Source organism: Phyllostomus discolor, chromosome 5 (assembly GCF_004126475.2).
Source record: "Phyllostomus discolor isolate MPI-MPIP mPhyDis1 chromosome 5, mPhyDis1.pri.v3, whole genome shotgun sequence".
NCBI lineage: Eukaryota > Metazoa > Chordata > Mammalia > Chiroptera > Phyllostomidae > Phyllostomus > Phyllostomus discolor.
Window position 1 is genome coordinate 143,760,117 of NC_040907.2, and position 19,105 is coordinate 143,779,221.

General features: G+C 41.0%; 1 protein-coding gene across 4 annotated transcripts in view; it reads left to right on the plus strand.

The window, feature by feature from the left end:
• Nucleotides 1-19,105, plus strand: part of STAMBPL1 (STAM binding protein like 1) — a 46,338-nt gene that overhangs the window by 16,296 nt on the left and 10,937 nt on the right. For 3 of the 4 annotated variants that reach the window (XM_028512096.2, XM_036026963.1, XM_036026964.1), the window contains exons 2-5: nt 9,285-9,367; nt 13,344-13,561; nt 15,498-15,573; nt 17,292-17,387. In XM_028512096.2, the coding sequence (XP_028367897.1) occupies nt 9,338-9,367; nt 13,344-13,561; nt 15,498-15,573; nt 17,292-17,387 (420 nt within the window). In that variant the 5' untranslated portion in view covers nt 9,285-9,337. Of the gene's footprint in view, nt 1-9,284; nt 9,368-10,511; nt 10,624-13,343; nt 13,562-15,497; nt 15,574-17,291; nt 17,388-19,105 lie in introns of those variants that run through there. The other variant, XM_036026965.1, reaches the window with a different exon arrangement.

The window sequence follows — 19,105 nt, forward strand, 5'->3', positions numbered from 1 at the left end:
TCCCCTGCTCTGCTCCCCACTCCCATATTTCCATTTTTTATTATCATCCCTTTACTTTCAGTCTGTGTCTTTTGACTTCAAGGAATCTCTTGTCCACAGCATTTGTAAGGGTCTGTTTTCTTATCCATTCAACTACTGTATGTCTTTTTTATTAGAACATTTAATCCATTTACATTTAAAGTAATTCTTGATAGATATGTAGTTTTTGCATTTTATTATTCATATTGTTGATCTTTTTCTCTTTTTGTTCTTAAAGAAGTCCCTTTAACATTTTTTCTGATTTGGTTTGGTGGTGATGACATCCTTTAGCTTTTGCTTGTCTGGGAAGCTCTTTATCTTTCCTTTGATTCTAAATGACAGCTTTACTGGGTAGAGTAATCTTGACTGTAGTCCCTGCTTTTCATCACATTGAATATTTTGTGCCAGTCCCTTATGCAAAGTTTCTGTTCAGAACCAGCTGACAGTATTAAGGGAGCTCGCTTGTAGGTAACTAACTGCTTTCCTCTTTCTGCTTTTAAGATCCTCTCCTTGTCTTTAACCTTTGGCATTTTAATTTTGATATGTCCTGATGTGGGCCTCTTTGGGTTCATCTTGTTTTCTTGTTTAGGATTTTCTGTGCTTCCTGGGCTTGAGTATCTATTTCCTTTGCCAGATTAGGGAAGTTTTCTGTCATTATTGACTCAAAAAATTTGTTAATTCCTTGCTCTCTCTCCTTCTGGTATGCCTATGATGTGATGTTGATACAATTGATGTTGTCCGAGAGGCCTCTTAAATTATCCTCACTTTTTAAAATCCTTTTCCTTTTTTGCTGTTCTGATTGGGTGTTTTCTGCTCTCATATCTTCCAAATTGTTGATTCAGCCCCAGCTTCATCCAATCTGCTGTTGGTTCCCCCTCATGTTTTCTTCATTTCAATAATTGTATTTTTCATTTTGGACTAATTCTTTTTTATGGTTTCTGTGTTCTATTTTATGTTGTTGAAGTTCTCGCTAGGTTTCATGAGCATCCAAGGAGCCACCACCCTCTGCGTGCCAGCGACTTCTTAGGCTTGATTGACCCTTCTGGATTGCAAGATGGCCACCGCATTTGCGATCTTACATGAAGACACATGTTCAATTGATTAAAAGGCCCATATTCTCCAGAACATCTCTCTTGTTAGAGATGAAAATCTTTCATGGAATCCTTCCAACAGGAATCTCCCTGTGGGTCCCATCGTCCAAGATTTGGTCACTTGCCAACTGGCCAAGTCCTGCATGCACGGGAGCATTTGCACTCAGTTCTTCTGGAAAGTTGTTATTTTCCCTCATTTAACAGATTAAAGCACACAAAAAAGTTAAAAAGATGCTGTAGCATCCCGAAGTCATAGGTGGTAGAGGCTGGAAGTCCCTGGGTACGTGGACAGGGAGCCCAACGGCTTCATCCTGGTGTCAGGATGAAAATTGGATTACGCTAAGAGAAATAATTCTTTTATTACTTACACTGTGACTTGATTATCCTCAGGGTAGTCCAGACTTAGCTCAGAATAATTTAAAACGTACATTGGGAGTGCTGATTTATTCAATAATCTTTCCTGTAGCAGTTGCACCCTTGTTGATTGGTCTGCTCTAAACCATGGTGTCATGGTATGTTCAGCCTGGAATACTCCTCTAGGGATGAGATTCGAGCACTGGGCACTGAGAGGGTATTCACCTGAAGTACTTACAAAGTATAGAGAAAAGTGCAAAACCAATTAAAATCTGTTTCTAATATTCTGATCGTGTCTCATACTTCTCTTATCAATATATTAGTACATATCTTCTGGGTTATAGTGTATTTCTGATTTTCAGTTATTACAGATGAGTATAAAAATCAAAGTGATTGTTGATTTAATGTCTGAATTTTTAAATCTTTACAAATGAACAAGGGTTTAGGCCTAGGTCATTTTACCCCCCTGAAGCAGGTCCCAATCTGTCAGTGTAACTCAGGAGATTTTTCTTTCTGTCTATGTCATCTAAGGTAAGGGAATGACTTCCTACTTCCCTTTCTGTAAAGGCTGCTGCAGCCCACACTCTAAGTTATGATAATTTCCTTTTTTATTTCCAGCTAAGTACATTGTACCAGGTTCTTCCTGGAAAACGTAAACTCTGACCCAGTGGGGTAAAGAAAGGCTGCTGGTCGGCCAATTAGAAATGAGACTGCAGGAGGTGGCCTGCGGTCTTTGGGTCTTTGGCTTCTCTCACCTGCTCATCCAGTTCACTAGGCACTGGGGTGGAGAGGAGTGCCAGGGCGGGGGAGATGCGTCCGGGTGATGGCTCACGGGCTCTGCTCTGTGCGCTCAGTCTCTGAGGAGGTGGTTCACTGCCTGGAAGTGGGTCAGGATTCTGAACTTAACCACCAAAGATGTATTAAAACAGAAAAAAAAAAGAAAGAAAGTTAAGGGAATTAAGGCTGAAAAGGTCACACAGTAAACACTGGGCTAGGTCACATTCTTTTCTCTGTTCACTCCCGGCGTCATTTGCTGCTGGCTTTAAGGGGTAGAACAGTAGAGCTGCTTCCACGTTTCCTTGGGGGAAGTTGAGACGTGGAGAGACATCAAATGGGGACCCCAAATCAAAAGGATTCCGCCATTGGGCTGCAAACTGTGGGGGCATATGAAGAGTAAATGTTCATAAACTCAGGGCTGCAAAATGTCACTTTAAAGAGGGTTCCAGTCTCTCCTAGGCCACTCACGGATGGCACTCGCTTTTGCTACATGCCCTCTGGGCCCCGTTGGAACTGCTCAGTTGGTTCCAGGAGGTACTTAGCTGAACCCACAGGACACAGAGGGGTTTTCCTCTGTGTGCTCATTGTGAATAAATGGTTTTGATACCTCTGTGCCTGGTTCCCCAAGCCTTTGTATGCGAGGATTAATAGGAAGCAGTCACTACCCTCCTCTTCTTTGAGTGGTTATTTAAAGAAGAAATGATTGTGTCTTTGGAGGCTACAGTGAGGAAGAGAGGCTAGATCTATACAGACAAGAAGTTCTAAAGTAAAAGAGCCTCTCAGGGGGGTATACGACAGGTTAAACATGTCACCAGGCTGTAGTTCAGATGTTATCATCTCATAGGAATGTGGGCTGTACTGGGGGTGGAGGGTAGGGAGCAGGTCAAGATTAAATCAGGCTTCCCTAATGAGTGTTTTCAATTAGTTGTAAGCCAGTCTGGAGTGAAGAGGTGGGGCAGAGATGAGCCCCGGTGAGAGAGCCTGGCAGATTCTAGTAAGGATGACTAGCAAGCAGGTGTGGGGCCCACAACTCACACCCAGGCTCACTCCAGAGGCTGCCTTTGTGCTATGTGCCCCAGGGCCCATCAGGCCTCCAAATTGCAATATTTTATTTGTGCCTGATGTTGAGTATTTTCCTTCTGCCCTTGTTATTCTCTGGGTGGCTTGTTTCAGTGCATTTCTGATCCTCCAAATTGCAATGTTTATCCTATCTTTATAGCACTCTTCTGCTTGTCCTCCCACCATAGCTGCTGAAGTGTGAGGAGCTAGAGGAGTCGGCCGTCCTGCCAGCCTCCTGTGCTGTTAAACTTATGTGATTACTTCCCTGAAGTACCATTTGCTTATCATTGTGACACTTAAGCCGTTTGCCTTTCCTCCCGTTAGAAGTAGAGAACTTACATGAAAATACCTTCAATTTCCTCAGCAAAGACTAAACTTTCTACTCGCTTGATCCACTGCTGTTGTTATTGAAGAGACCCAAACTAAGGGGATCCCCTCCTCAGTTCTTGCCTTGCTCACAAGAGAAGAATTCAAGCGAGAGACAACACGTATGGTGGAAATCAGATAGCAAGTTTATTTATGAAATACACTTGAGCAAAAGGCTGTAAGTGGGCACACAGCTAATCTGAGCATCCCGACTATTAGGACTCCAGGAGTTATATACTTCAGCCAGCTGCCAGACCCCTTTCCTTCTCCCCTTTCAGACCTTGGGATTAATGTATAGTTATAAAGGCTTTCTTTCCCAGCTAGTAAAGGCTTGCTTTCTTAGCTAGTGAAATTGCTACAAAAGCTTCCTTTCTCAACATACATAATTTCAAGGACTCTCCTTCCTCCTGTGCTATCATACATTTACTTGTGATGTTTGGAACACCTGGCAATCTTATCAGAACAGGCTTAGGAGTGCTGAATTAGTGGGTTGAGACGTGTCTCCCTCCCCCTCCCTGCTTTGGCTTACTATCTATCTTACCTAACATTGTCACCACCTCCCCACACCTCCCAAGACACTGTGACCTCTCCCCGATGATATCCTGCTTCCTCCCTTGCCCCCATAGTCTATTTCCAACAGCACACCCACACACAGGTCTGTTTGTAAATTATAATGCCATTGACCTCAAGCCTTTGCTCAACACCTTAAATAGCTCCCCATTTCACTCCAAGCACAAGCGAAAGTCCATTTGGCAATCGGAAAGGCCTCCTTGCTTTCCTTGCCTCTCCTATGTCTTTTCTCACCACTCTTTCTTTTTTCAGGCAGACATATTACCTTCTAACTTACTATGCAATTTGTTTATTTAAAAGGTTTATTGTTAATCTGCCTCTCCTGATTACAATGTAAATTCCACAAGGGCAGAAATATTTTCCAGTTTTATACATGCTCCACATACCTAGAACAATGCCTGGCACATCCTAGGTGTTCAATTGATGTTTGTTGAATGGATGAGATTAATAATGAATAGGCCTGTACTGAGAGAATTAAGTGAACTACGTGTAAGTTTACTAACCTTCTATTAATATGCCTGGGAATGTGGTGGAAAGTATACTATAGATTTTTTAAAAAATTGTTTCTTCATTCATTTGACAAAAACATACTGAGCCTTTATCAAGTAGCAGGCACTGTTCTGAACTCAGGACAGAAGATAAATAATAACAACTAAATGTTCCAGGTACTGGGGCCTAGTTTTGCTACATCCTCTAATATGTCTTTTTGAAGAGAAGCCGAAACCTGAATTTTTATATGAATCTCCCAATTTTTAAATGTTGATAACTAACTTCAAATTTTAAAAATTTACTGTAACAGCCAAATTGAACATTTATGATGACCAAATGTTGCCTTCCAGGCTGTAGCTTATAATACCTGCTGTGTTCGAGGGATTATGTGATACTGATTCTAGAGAAGCGTGAAACTTCTAGATGGCTACGTGGGATCTCACAGGCTGGACAGGATCCCGGTGAGCTTTGGGAGGAAAGGAAAGGAGGAAATAGGATATTTCTGCCTCTCCCTGTACCTGGGCTGAAGCCGTGGAGGGAGGCAGCACACAGGCAGAGCGCTGAGAGAGGTAGGTGGGATGATGAGAGGTGTGTGCTTCATGATCAGTATTGACAAGAGTCTCCCTGGGCTGCACTGAATCATCCTTTCTCAGTTACACTTGCTGCATTTGTCAGGATACAGGCCCAGCTGCCTAAACAAAAACAAAGTATTAGACAAGATAAAATTCGTCTGTCATACTGGCCTGAGTGTAAGCAAACTGGACTGCTCCTCTTCTCTTTTGCTTTGCCGTGGCTCCTTCTTGCACCTGAAGGTGGCTCACCTCTGTGGCAGCATCCCAGCTCATGGATAGAGAAGGCCATGTGCCTTCCTTTGAAGGGTAGAATCCACACTCCCATCACGGTGCATCAGTTCATACCCCATTGGCCAGAGCTTGGTGACCCAGCCATACCTAACTCCAAGAAAGGCTGGAAAATGTAGGTTTGACCTGGATGGCTGTGTATCAGCTAAACATTATATTTCATATCAGAAAAAGAAAATGGGTGTTGCAGAATATGCAGTAGTCTGCTGCTTTCGCTACTGTGGGCTTCAGGTTGTATGAGGTAAGGTATCTCTTACTGTACCCTCAGTTTCTAATTATTTTAGCAGACCCTAGCGGCACAAATGGAAGGTGACACTTGACTTTTTTTTCTTCTCTTATATTTTCCTGGACCACTATATTTCTGGTGAGGTGGACATAACATGCTGTGTTTTGTTGTGATTTGTGTGTGTGTTTGCACAGTAGATCCAGAGCAGTGGTTTAGGTCTTCGGATCCCTCTGCACTCTTAAAAATGATGAAGGACACTGGGAAGCTTTGTTTCTGTGGGTTATATCTATTTACATTTATCATATTAAAAGTTAAACATACATTTATAGACATATTCAAAAGAGTAGTGCATGAACTTGGACCTCAGGAAATCTCTACTATACAATTGTGAGAGATTGATGGTAAAAAAATAAGCAAATACTGTTTTAGTAATATTATGAAAATGATAATGACCTTACACACCCTTTAATGGGATCTTGGGAACCTTTTCTACATTTTGACAGCTACTGATCAAGAGAATATAACCTGCTTATGTTGATTTTGGTAATTGTAACATATTACAAATAGTAAATGCTGGGGATTTTAAATGCTAGGACTGGGGATTTAAAAATAAAGGAATTAAGACAGGGCCACTGCCATGGAGTAGTTAATGGTAAAAATAATAACAATAATAATAATAATAATAATAATAAAGTTGACCAACCAGTCTATAAACTTCTTTCATCTTAGATTTGAGGAGAGTTTGTTTCTGTTTCTGAATTATAAATACATGTGTGGGAGTTCATAGTGATTGGTTTCCATCTATAGTAATTAAATAAGTTTCAGTGTGTAAAATATATTGAATTAAATCATTTAGAAGTTCATCACAGAGAAGTTCATTTGATTTTTGTGCACACTGACCAATTGTTTTGGGCCACCCTACCCTGAATCTGCCTTTTCTCACTTGGCACAACCCACCACCACCTTCTGAAGTGCAAAGCGCTCTGTATTTGCATTTTCAGCCAGCCTTGCCGCCAGGCCGCAGGCATGTGACCGAGGCTCTGCCAATCAGATGTTTCCTTCTAATACTCTGAAATGGAAACTAGTGACCTGAAGAAACTGAGGCAGCTCCATGTGTATTCTAGGGCAGCCCCAGGTGTTGCCGGTGGAAGGTACAGGCTCCCCAAACCGTCAGGCTGGTGCTGCTGTGTGATTTGGGGTTATCTTCCTGGATATGGAGCCTCCAAGCCCTATGTCTCTGGCCTTCCTGGAAAGTGTTTTTAAAGAGGTTTTTATTTTTCAGTTACACTCAACATTGTATATTCTTCCTGAAAATTTGTGATCTTTCCATTGTCCTTTGAACTCAAGAGTCAGTGTGTTTGCTTGCAAATGAGAATCCTGCTTGATACGTTCTCCAGCGCAGTGCCTTGCGAGGTAGTGCTTGGAGACCTCATGCTTCACAATCAGCTGGGCTGCACCCTAATGCTCAGTGCCTATTGGTGGGCTTAGAATTGATGGATTCAGATTCCTTGTGGGTGAGTCCCAGGAGTCTGCATTTTTAAAAAGTCCCAGGTTTATGTAATTTTTAGATAAAGTAAAATTTTAAGAACCGCTGTTCTAATGTTTCCAACTTTTTAAATTATTTGGTCTGTGTTTAAAGGTCTGAGTAGTCCCAGAAGATTTTGCAAGACCATAATCAATGACTAGTATTTCCTTGTTCCTTTCTCTTTCTACGCAGCTCCAAATTCCCCATACACCTCTTTGTTCTGCTTCTGTAACTCTTGTAATGTCTTTCCCTGCCACCGGTTTATTTCTTCTCAGTAAGTAGTGGTAATTCCCCAGGTGAGATTGCCTACGCTCAGTGGTACCAGAATTAGCTTGGGGTTTGAACTCCACTGTGACTGGCTCTCTCCAGCCCATTTCCTCCTTGAGTGTTTCTGCAGCCTGCAAGCTTATGTCTCCAGGGATCACTGGAGAGGATGGAGGGGAAACTCTAGAGAGAATATGCTGGGTGGCTTTCCGTGAAGGGTTTTTCAGCCATGGATTCAGACCCAAAACTGACATGATGGGTTGAATACTCGACTTCTGAGATTTCTAGAATCACAGAATGTTATAACTTGAGAGAATGTAGCTTAACCCCCACATTTTATAATTGAGGACATAAGAAGATATGTGTCATTCATCACACCAATGATCAGTGGAGTATAAAGGCCAAAATAATTTTGGAAGAAGTGGGAAGTCGTGATGCAAAGCTTGACCTAAACTAGCATGAAGAAGAGAGAGACTAACGTTTGAGCGACTACTTCAGCTTGGGTACATTCGCTTAACATCTCCTAGCCTCGGTTTCCTCAGCTGTAAAATAAAGATTCTAATAATACCTAATATTCATATAATATTGACTGTGTGCTAAGAACTACTCTAAGGACTTTATATGCTATTTCATTTCATCCTTCTCACAACTACACGTCATAGGTACTATTATTTATCCCGTTTTTCAGATAAATAGGAAAGGGAGCTAACTGACCTGCAGCCATACAATTAGTGTATTTGTTTTCTCTTGCTGCTTTACAAATCACCACCAGGTTCATGGCTTAAGACAATACATTTATTACCTCACAGTTCTGTGGGTCAGGACTCTGCTTGGGGCTCACAAGGCAGCAATGGAGGTGTTGACAGGAGTAAAGATACCATCTGAGGTGTGGGATCCTCTTCCAAACTTATGTGGTTACAGGCAGAATTTATTTTCCTGCAGCTGTGGAACTCATGGTGGCTGAGCCTTCAAGACTAGCAGGAGAGTGTCTATCTTCTTGAAAGGCCTCACCTGATCATGTCCGGCCTATCCAGGATAATCTCCCTTTTGGTTAATGTGACATCAAGTGATTAGGGCCCTTAATATAATGCATCTTCAAATTTATTCATCTTTGCCATATGATATAACATAATCACGACAGCAATATCCCATCACCTTTGCTATGTTATGGAGTAGAGACCAGTTACAGGCCTTGTCCAGGCCCAAGGGGAGGGGCGTGCACTAACCTGCGGATGCCGAGGGGCAGGAGTCACCGAGTCACCCAGAATTCTACCTCCCTGAAATAAGAGGGCTTAGTTTAAGTCCAGGCTGACACCAGGTTTTAGAGCCCACATTCCCAAGCCCATGCTCTCAGTCACTGTGATCTTTCTCACTCTGAAGACAGTAAACCTACTTAATAAGTTCTACATAGTAACCCAGCAGATTCATTCTGGGCACCGGGCAGTAATTAATTCTCTTCACATCTTCATTTTTAAGAAACCATAAACATCTGTAGTTTGGTATTTCCAGGAAGTTATTTCCAACAGCCCCTCTAAAAAAAACACAAAAAACAACTAATCATTAAAGTTATTTTAATTCATTCATATGCTTCTGAGGCAGAAATAATCCTGGGGCTTACAACTTGAGACTGGGGTTCTTAAAAAAAATAACCCACGCTTTGCTTCTTTTGTTTGCCTTTGAAACAGATGAAGTGATTGGGAAGAAACGGTGACCACCTTCACTCTGCACACAGAACACCATGGATCAGCCGTTCACGGTGAATTCCCTGGTAGGTGCACCCACTGACAGCCTGCCTACATGTGGTGAGAGCCCAAAAAGGGGAACAGAAGCAAACCGAGTGTGAAATGAATGGCAATTGCTTCAAGAACTTTCATGCTTGTCCTTTTTCATCCGTGTGGTTTTCTCCTTTGAGGAAGTGACTAATAAAGCCATCTTTGCTTGAATTAAAAATAAATTTGTTTCCCCAAGAGTGTGACATGTTGACTTACCTTGTTAGAGTCCAGGAGTGTAGTCCTTCAGCAGAACACCAGAGAGAAGAGTTTCAGAGTTCACTTTGTGTAGCAGGTCCATCTGCCTCTTCTTCGTGCCTCGGCTTCATTACAGATGGAAATTGGAGGCTTACCTCGAGCGGTGGTGACCAAGGAAAACATTTTATATTTAACACCTAAATGTTGCTTTGGGGACTTGTGTAAATGTCTGCACACTTGAAACTCTTCATTTTCTCACTTTTCCCCTTTCGGCCCCACACCATGCATGTATCTGTGGCTGAGTCTTAGAAGAAGCAACGTGCAGCAGAGGAAATAACAGGCACCTTGGGATCCCATGAGCTTATTCTGAGTCCCAGATCAGTCTTCGAGTGTGAATATAGGCACATTATATAACCTCCATGGTCTTGTTTTTGTACTCTGTGCCTTGTGACAATCGCAAAAAATATTTTTAATGTTCCCAGCCTATCGTGGGGGCTTGATAAATGGAAGCTGTCATTACCACTACCCTCCTCCTGATGACCCTCCCAACCCACTCACTGCAGCCCTTTGGGTAGCCCTGACAGCAGCAGTGTACTGAATACCCCCTACACACAAAGTTTAGCACTTGAATGTAAAGAGACAGAGGGCCTGGTGCTTGCGCTGAAATAGGTTAGGGCCCAATGTTCTCCCTCTTCCAAGAGTGTCTTCCTCAGAAGCTCAGTTGCTTTGAGAGTATGTTCGAAGGGGAGAGAATTGTAGGAACTTTTTCCCTTTCTAACCTCATGTTGTGGAACAATAAAGGCTGCCTGATTTCTAGCTGTGCAGAGGAAGTAAGTGTCTTTTGTGGTTTTCTAGAACGTATGTAGGAATAATTAAGATTTTAGTGGACAATGTAAAAATGAAAGTAAAGCTTTTTCACCTGGAAATTTTGTATTTTCATCCAAGAACCTCACATGCAAATGAAACATGGATTGATGAAGATTTTAGGCCATTGTCCAGATCATCTCTGAACTCAGTTTTAAATTTGGGAAGGATAGGACTATTCAGGAAAGGAAAGGTAAATCTTTTATCTTCCATTAAAAAGATAATCTAATTATGATCATGTTGCCTCCTTTTCTCTTTTTCTCCTTTATTTGGTTCATTTATTGATTGTCATTTATGTTGTAAAGATTGTGCTACAACACAACTAAACAACAGGGGTGAATGAAAAATGATTCCTTCAAGGAGTTAATAAGAAATTAAAAACACTTGTACACAAATAATTATAATTTAGTGTGGACTGTATAGTATAGTACTAAAAATGGACAGATTATTTCTATACATACAGGAGGCTGGAAGCCCCTTTTAGAAAATTCCCTAATTTCCATAGAATTTTTTCCCAGTCATCTTCTGATGTCGTTGAAGCATTTATCTATAGTCGAATAAAAGTGTTCTCATGGAGTGCTGCTGAGCTCTGCGGGTGGGTGTGACTGGGGGAGCGTGGAGGTGTGGCTGTGGGGTCTGAGACTTCCCAGTTGGAAAAGATGGTGTGTAGTCAGGCCTGAGCCTCAGAGTTCGCAAGCTCTGATTCCTGCCTCTGATGCGGAGAAGCCCTCTGACCACATCTCTAGAATTAGAATGTCTTTCAGAGAATTAGAGGAGCAGTGTCACAGGGTTTGGATAAAGGGAAGTGTGTGTTAATTTAAGAGGAAGTCACTTAGAAAAGGTCTGAGGGTTGGTGTTGCCGCCTGTCACACCTCTCTGATTCCAGAATTCTGGACCAAGTGAAAACAGATTTTAAGATGCCAGGAAAGGATCATAATCAAGTGTACCCTTTATTTCTTGTTACTTGGACCCCAAGAACAGAGGAGAGTGATTGATAAGTCTTCTTATCCCTTGTGGTCTAAATTGAACTGGCTTCCCCACCCAGTCACAGGAGGGACAGCTAGAGACCTTCGGGGTAGGAAGCCCAGGCTCTGAGAGCTTCCTCGGGGAGAAAGAAACAGAGAGGAGGCAAATCACCCATGTCACCACAGGCCAGGTCAAAAAAGTGATGGAAGGTACAGGAGGCATGGCCTGCTTTTAACCTCATGGGGCCTTCAGAAACACGGTTATGGCTCTCTGGTTATATATTAAACCTAAAGAGTCATTCCAAGTCTCTAGGGTTCCATCTGCTGTAAAATTACAACCAAAGTAGACCAGATGGCATTGGAAACACTGCAGGTATCTAATTCACCACGCCCTGCCCCTGAAGACTGGTTCAGTAATTTATGGCCAGACTAAAATTATGTCTACCTTGATTCCTTGTTTAATTTTCTACTGACCTTAATCAAATGCTCCACCCACACGGTATTCAGACTTGCTACCTGCCCTGAGAGCCTGAGGGGAACTTGGGAAGCTGTATTTGTTCTGGGCTAACTCCATTCTTCCAGCATCAAAAGACTGTAGTGCCTCTGGGAAGCCAATCTCCAGAGTCTGTGGCACTGAGGTGAGGCCTGTTAGGAATTCGCCTTTTTGAGAAGCTCAGCTGATGCTGAGGCGGCTGGTCCAGAGAGCACACTTGGAGAAGCACTTGTCTAAAGCCGTGTCGGCACACTATGGTCTGAGGGCCAAATTCATCTGCTCATTCTTGTAAATAAAAATCTGGATCACAGCCATGATCATTTCATTAAATATTGTGGCTGCTTTCACACCAGCAAAGCAGAATAGCTGAGATGGAGACCACGTGGCCCGCAAAGCCTGAAGTATTTGCTGTATGACCTTTAACAGAAAACAACAACAACAACAACAACACACACACACACACACACTTGGACCTTTTTGCCTTTCTGCAGCACTGATTTTTTAAATTGAATAATTACCTTGAATGTATATGTCTTGTGCTTTCCCAAATGTGTACAGATGCTGTTTTTATTAATAAAATACAGATCTATTAATATAACTGACTTTTTCTTAGTAATTATCATCATTACTTTTGCAGGCAGGGATGAATTAGTATAATTACTATTATGTGGAGGTCTAAGGGTTTACGTAATGATAAAAAATGGGAAGTATCTATATATATGTTTGGAAGGGCTTCTCCAGGACTTATTTGTGGAGTTTTGTTCACTTGGTGAGGATGCAGGGAGACCCTGAAAGCTTCTTTAAAAAAACAAAAACTGTTGATTGATAAGAGAGAGAGAGAGAGAAACATCAATTTGTTGTTCTACTTATTTATGCATTCATTGTTTGATTCTTGTATGTGCCCTGACCTGGATTGAACCCAAAACCTTGGTGTATCCAAACCAACTGAGCTACCTGGCCAGGGCTGAAAGCTTCTTATTAAATTAGGAATATTCTGGAAGAGAGTTCTGAACCCTTATGATAACTTTGAATCCAAGCTATCTCTGGGAGATCCTTCAGGGTAGAGAATGACGTGAGTCCTACCCTGGCAAGAATCCTTCTCCTGGTCTGCTTGACAAGACCCAGGATGGAAAACATCCATGAGGAAAAAGAGTCCATGCTACTTTACTCAATATGACCTAAACATTTTTATACCAGGAACAGCCATATAGTTGTACCCCAAACCCTGAAAGAGATCTCCTCACAGTAACAATGTATGTTTTTTCTGTAGGTGTGTGTCTTTTTGTGTTTAGATCATGTGTTGAAGCAAAAAGACTTTGCTTTTATCATCTTATTAACTCTTAGGAAAAGCTTTCCTTAAATATTGCTGTCAGGCATTTAGTACAGAAAATGCATCCATAATTTCAGTCAGATTCATTTCTTCCTATAATCTAAGGTTCAAATTTTGCTTTGCAGAGAAAGTTAGCTGCCATGCCTGACCACACGGATGTTTCCCTGAGCCCAGAGGAGCGAGTGCGGGCCCTGAGCAAGCTCGGATGCAATATCTCCATCAATGAGGATATCACTCCACGCCGCTACTTCAGATCCGGAGTGGAAATGGAGAGGATGGCATCTGTGTACCTGGAGGAAGGAAACTTGGAAAATGCCTATGTTCTTTATAATAAGTTTATAACGTAAGTCTTTGAAATGAGAAAATTGAAAAAATATGGACATGATATCTTGGTGGGACAGTTTGTATGCCGGGAATGTTTTTGTGTTCAGACCAATTTTACAGCCTCCAAATATTCAAGATGTAGGTTTTAAATTCATTCAGTGTGTAAGCCTTATGAGAGCAGGAGCCATATTACAGCTCCATCTGCAGCACCTGGAACATGCCGTTCACATTTTAAAAATTTTGTTTGGTGCAGTGAAATTTTGTTCAACGGGGGGATGAATTGGCAATCGTAGGGCGGATCTGATTCAGGAATAGACTGTAGCTGTCAGTTTCACATTGAATTTTTTTTAGCAATTTATTTAGCAATGTCATAATGCTGAGGAAAAAGGAGCTTCCAAAAGGTTGAAGGAAAGTGGCTACCTCAAAACAGCCATGTGAAAACATCATACTTCCCATTCGATAGCTATTGTTAGTAACAGATCCTAGTTTAAGACTTAACAGAAATGGGGTTTGGATTTTCCTTATCAATTTGCCATCTTACTATTTGGAAAGATCTGTTACCAATAATTATTTAATCTAAGCTGAAGCCCTTATTTTATTTTATTGAAAGTCACTTGTTGATTAATTTCACTAGTTCATTTGGGGACTTAACCTGAGCATTTGAGAAGTCAGTGGTTGGCAATATTCAGCCTGCTCGGGAAAATCGATTGTTTCTAGGAAGTTAAACAATAAATGTTAAATTGGAGTTTATCAATTGTCATTGATAACACCTTTTCCAAAAATTTCAACTTCCTAACTAGTATAGGTTACCAGTTGATAATATTTCTTTTTCACTTTCTGCTTGAGTTTTGCACACACTCCTATGGAATCGTAAGTGATGACTGACTAATCGAAATATTTGAATTCTCTTCTGTCATTGACTGTGTGATAATTTGTAATTCACTTCCATGGTCCTCAATTACTTATCCTGCAAATGACTTGTGAACAAATATCTCTGAGGATTCTTCAATTCAAAATGTTTGTGATTTTATTCTATTTAAAAAGACTTAGGCAACTAACAAGTTATGCAACCTCTTTCAGCCTGAATTTTCTCATTTGAGAAATGAGAGCTGTGATACCATTCCAGTATACCCTACAGGTAAAATAATGAATGCACGTGTGCTCTGTAAACAACAGCACATTTGTAATTATAAGGCAGCACATATTATTTGATCAAAAACAGTATTTATACCCCATCACAATCTATTAGTGAAGGGCTCTATTGTTCATTCATTTAACAAATATTTATTGAGCAGTTATTGAGCTGGACAGTATCCTACAGGTTGGGGATACATCAGCAAGAAAATCCAATGGAAACAACATCTTGTAGAAGCATTGCTTTTCTCTTTGCCTGGTTTGCTCTAAGGATTTCCCTTTACTTCTGCTGTCCTTTGTTCCTTAAAAACGTGATGAAAATATAGTCTTCACTAGCACCTCATCCACTAGAGATTTCCCCTGTCATTTCTCTTAGTTACAAATTTTCAGTTAAGATATATATATATACCATGGTGTATTAATTCGTCATTGGTCCTTTGAGTCTTTATCAGTTGTGAGAAGGAATTACATTGGTCCTTCCAAACTCTTACATTTATACATGGTCCTCTGTGTTGCCAGCTACACACATGAGTAAGATGGTGCTGTGGTGGGATTAAGTACCCAAGGCCTGAGAAAGACCAAAGCAGCCTCAAGGGAGCATCCTGACCCTCTTAACCTAGTTTATTGAGTTTAACTCCCCTGTGATGCCAAAATCATGCTCAATGCCAGCATTGGACAGAAAGGCAGATGAAATGAATATAGGTGAAATAATAATTTATTTAACATGTCCTTTGTGAAAAGGAGGCTCGTTCTCATAGTAGAAAGCATCATTGAGCTTTTTCTGTCATACCATGCTAAGGATGTACTTTCTTCTTCTCTAGCTTGTTTGTAGAAAAGCTTCCCAGCCATCGAGATTACCAGCAATGTGCGGTACCCGAAAAGCAGGACATTATGAAGGTATTGTGGGGTCGATGCTCCCCTGCGGGATCCATTATCAGCTCGTACCTCCTTTCTTTCCCTCCATCTCATCCTCTTGAGTGTTTAAGTACAAAAATTTATTCCATTAGCCATGATGTTTCGATTTCTTCTTAGACCTCTAATCGCCATTACTGAGCCAGTGCGGGATGTCTGATGGGACCTGGGGCAAGGGAAGGGGAAGAAAAGACAGAGATCCAGAATGTGCTCGCTCACTTTACAGAAGGAAGAAGGAATTACTTCACCATTTCTCCCAGAGATTGAGAGAATGGTTTCCTATTTCTCTATACTTGTTTGAGACCATCGCTTTGGCTGGTTTTCATTATTCCACACAGTCCTGAACCCCAAAACTGTTTGAAAATCACTGTTGATTATTAAGTTACTAGCCCAATAGATAATAAAGTGTTTAGGGGGTAGCCTGAAATATTCTCAAGGAAAAGGAAGATTGTTGAAATATATTTATTCCTCATCAATAATATTTGTAGCATATATAGTATAAAGTATGTTTAGCTGAGAATGTATCCTTTAAAATAATATTTAAAAAATGTTTTTCACGTGTTGGTCTTAAGTAGTTTGGGTTGATCTTACATAAAGGATGATAAATGATGTACACAAAGCCAATCACAGCATGACATTTTAACTAACTCCCAAGAGTTATTTTATCATATAAGGGAATGAGGGCTCTCGTCCCAGTTACGTAGGGCCTGAGGCTGCCTTTATGCAGAACTTGAATTTTGTCAAATGATCATCTACATTTTTAAAAAAATTCTATACACACTTAGCTGAAGGGTCATTAATTTCCATGCTTTTGTGTAGCTTTTCCCCTCACTTCTCTTGTTCATTTACCCTCAGAGAATTCTGTGTGGGAAACAAAGGTCCCAGGCTGCTGATGTGACTCGTTTACTCTAATGTAGGGTTATTCTTGTTTTTACGTGTAGGAAGACTTCTCCAAAGGCATGAACATTTTCTTTATTTATGCTTGTTCAGTGAATGGATGGATGGATGGAGGGATGACAAAAGATTAAGAGAACAGAAGTTTTATTGGAAGAGCCTGGCTAGAGTCAGGAGATTTGTATTCTAGTCATAATGGGGCCACTAGCTAGGGGTATGATACTGGACAAGCCTTTTCATTTCTCTAGGCCTTTGTTTCCTCATCTCTTAAAAGATGGAGTTGGGAGATTGTGCTTGGACTATACTAGATTTCTCATCCATTGAGAATCACTGGGAAGTTGTTTGAGATCCAGATTCCCTCACCCCTTCCCTTCCAATAAAGATGCTGATTCAGTAAACCTGGGACTACGCTTGGGAATCTGTATTATTATGAAAAGTTCCTGAGTGCATTTTATAGTCTCTCAAACCTAGGAGTCCTTATCTACCATGTTTTTCGGTGTTGCTTCTAACTATGATGACATATCATTTGCATACTGTGGAATGTGCAGTTATAAACCCACTGCCTAAAAATGGGGTACTTATAGACACAATGCAGATTAGCATTACAAAGGGGATGATTTCTTCCTTTCCTTCCTGAGACTTTCTATTTTGGAGTCCTAGAAAAGAGAGATTTCTTTTTCCACCATCATCTTTGGTTACCTGTGTCTTGATTTCTAATACACATTCCAGCTATTTTTCTTTCTCAGCTGATGATATGAAAGACTATAATGAGAATCTCACTAATCAATATGTATGTATATTTTTAAAAGAAACTGAAGGAGATTGCATTTCCAAGGACAGATGAATTGAAAAAGGACCTTTTAAAGAAATATAACATAGAATACCAAGAATATATGCAAGGCAAAGTAAGTTCAATTGGTGCATTTATTTACTGACTTTTCTGTGCAAATGTATTTTTGAATTTCATTTTCATGTGAGTTTTTAAAATGTCATATGCATTTAAATTAAAAATTAAACATGCAGTGATGTAACACCAATAAAAAATTCATGTTGATGTCTGGGTTAAGCACTCGCACAAAAGATGTGGTTTTTTAATTTCCCTACGACATCTGATAAAGTGGTGCATTAGAAAATAGATCTCCCACAGTGATTTCAGTAGAGCTTTTGGCCAACTCTTGCCGATGTGACCTTGAGCCAGGGAACTACTCTTTGCTGATGAATGGAGGTAGTAGGCGCGAGGGAGAACAGAATATGGTCCCTGATGTATCTAATTTGTAGGCCTTGGAAATGTGAATTAGATTCTTAAATATGACACCCAATGTTTCATCAAGGTAGAATTATAATTCAATGAGTGAAATATGATCATATCACCAGGAGGTGATGGCTTCTGGATTCTTATTAAATGAAGAATGAGAGTGATGATGTCTAAGAGACTGAAAGGCATTGAAAGAAGAAGCTGGTCAGTCAGTGTGTAAATACTCAGGTTGGAGACATGAATTCGTAATGTTTTCACCTTTGTTGTGAGGCTGTTTTGCTTTTTGCTATTGTTGTTTATGTGTTTATGTCCTCCGGAAGTTGTCACTTTCACTGACTCTCCCTTCAGTGAACTCTGAACATAGTCACAGAACGCTACTTCTTTGGGCATAGCCAGAGGTCAGGTTTGAGTGAAGTGTTTTGACAAACTGACAGAGAGTGTTGAAATCAGAAGATTCCCACAAGTGTGGATATTGATGATTTGACATGAGCTACAAAAGAGAAAAATGACTCCGGAGGCTCAGGCAAAGCAACAGCAAAGGAGAGAAAAGCCCAGTGAAGTCTGCCTTCCACATCCAGCAGTGCCTCTGGCTGTCCCCTCAGGATTTCCTGGGGAGAAGCAGCCTCAGCAGCTGTTGCATGGTGTACCTTTGGCAACACCAATCACGTCACAGTCCACGGTAGTGGCATCCCATGTGTATAACGTGGAAATCCCTGGGGAGATGGTGTAGCAGCCTTTAAGCCTAGGAGAGATGAGCAGACACACGGGTAAGCCCTAGCTTCAGGCAGCACCAGCATTACCTGGGAGCCTGTTAGAAATGCAGAATGTGCCCTCCAATGAAACCCAGGATGATTGTGTGCGTATACATGTGTGGCTGTAAGCTTGCCTGCTTCCCTCTCCCGCCCCACTACTTTACAGTAACTCCCAAAGTCTAGTTTTCATGCAATCATTTGGGAAGGTTATTAAAAATTTGTGTTTTCTTACCTAATAATGCCTGGATATAAGACTGGGGAGCTTGGGAATCTTGAATTTTAACAAAAGTACTGGTTGGTTATATTAGAGATGACTGGAACACATTTTGAGAACTGTTCCTTAGTGACCCCCCTTCTCCACACAGTTCCAGCAGTGTGAGTTCTAGAGCCACATGCAAGGACCGCCTAGGGCAGCACTGTCCAATAGAACTTCTTGTGATAAAGGGAATGTTCCGTGTGGCACTCTCTGATATGGGAGCCATTAGCCACACGGTAGTTAAAATGTGGCTAAGCAGGATTCAGGACCAGAATTAAAATTACATTGTGTTTAATTAAATGAAATGTAATTTTAACACATTTAAATTTAAATAGCCACTATAGCTAGTGGCTACCATAT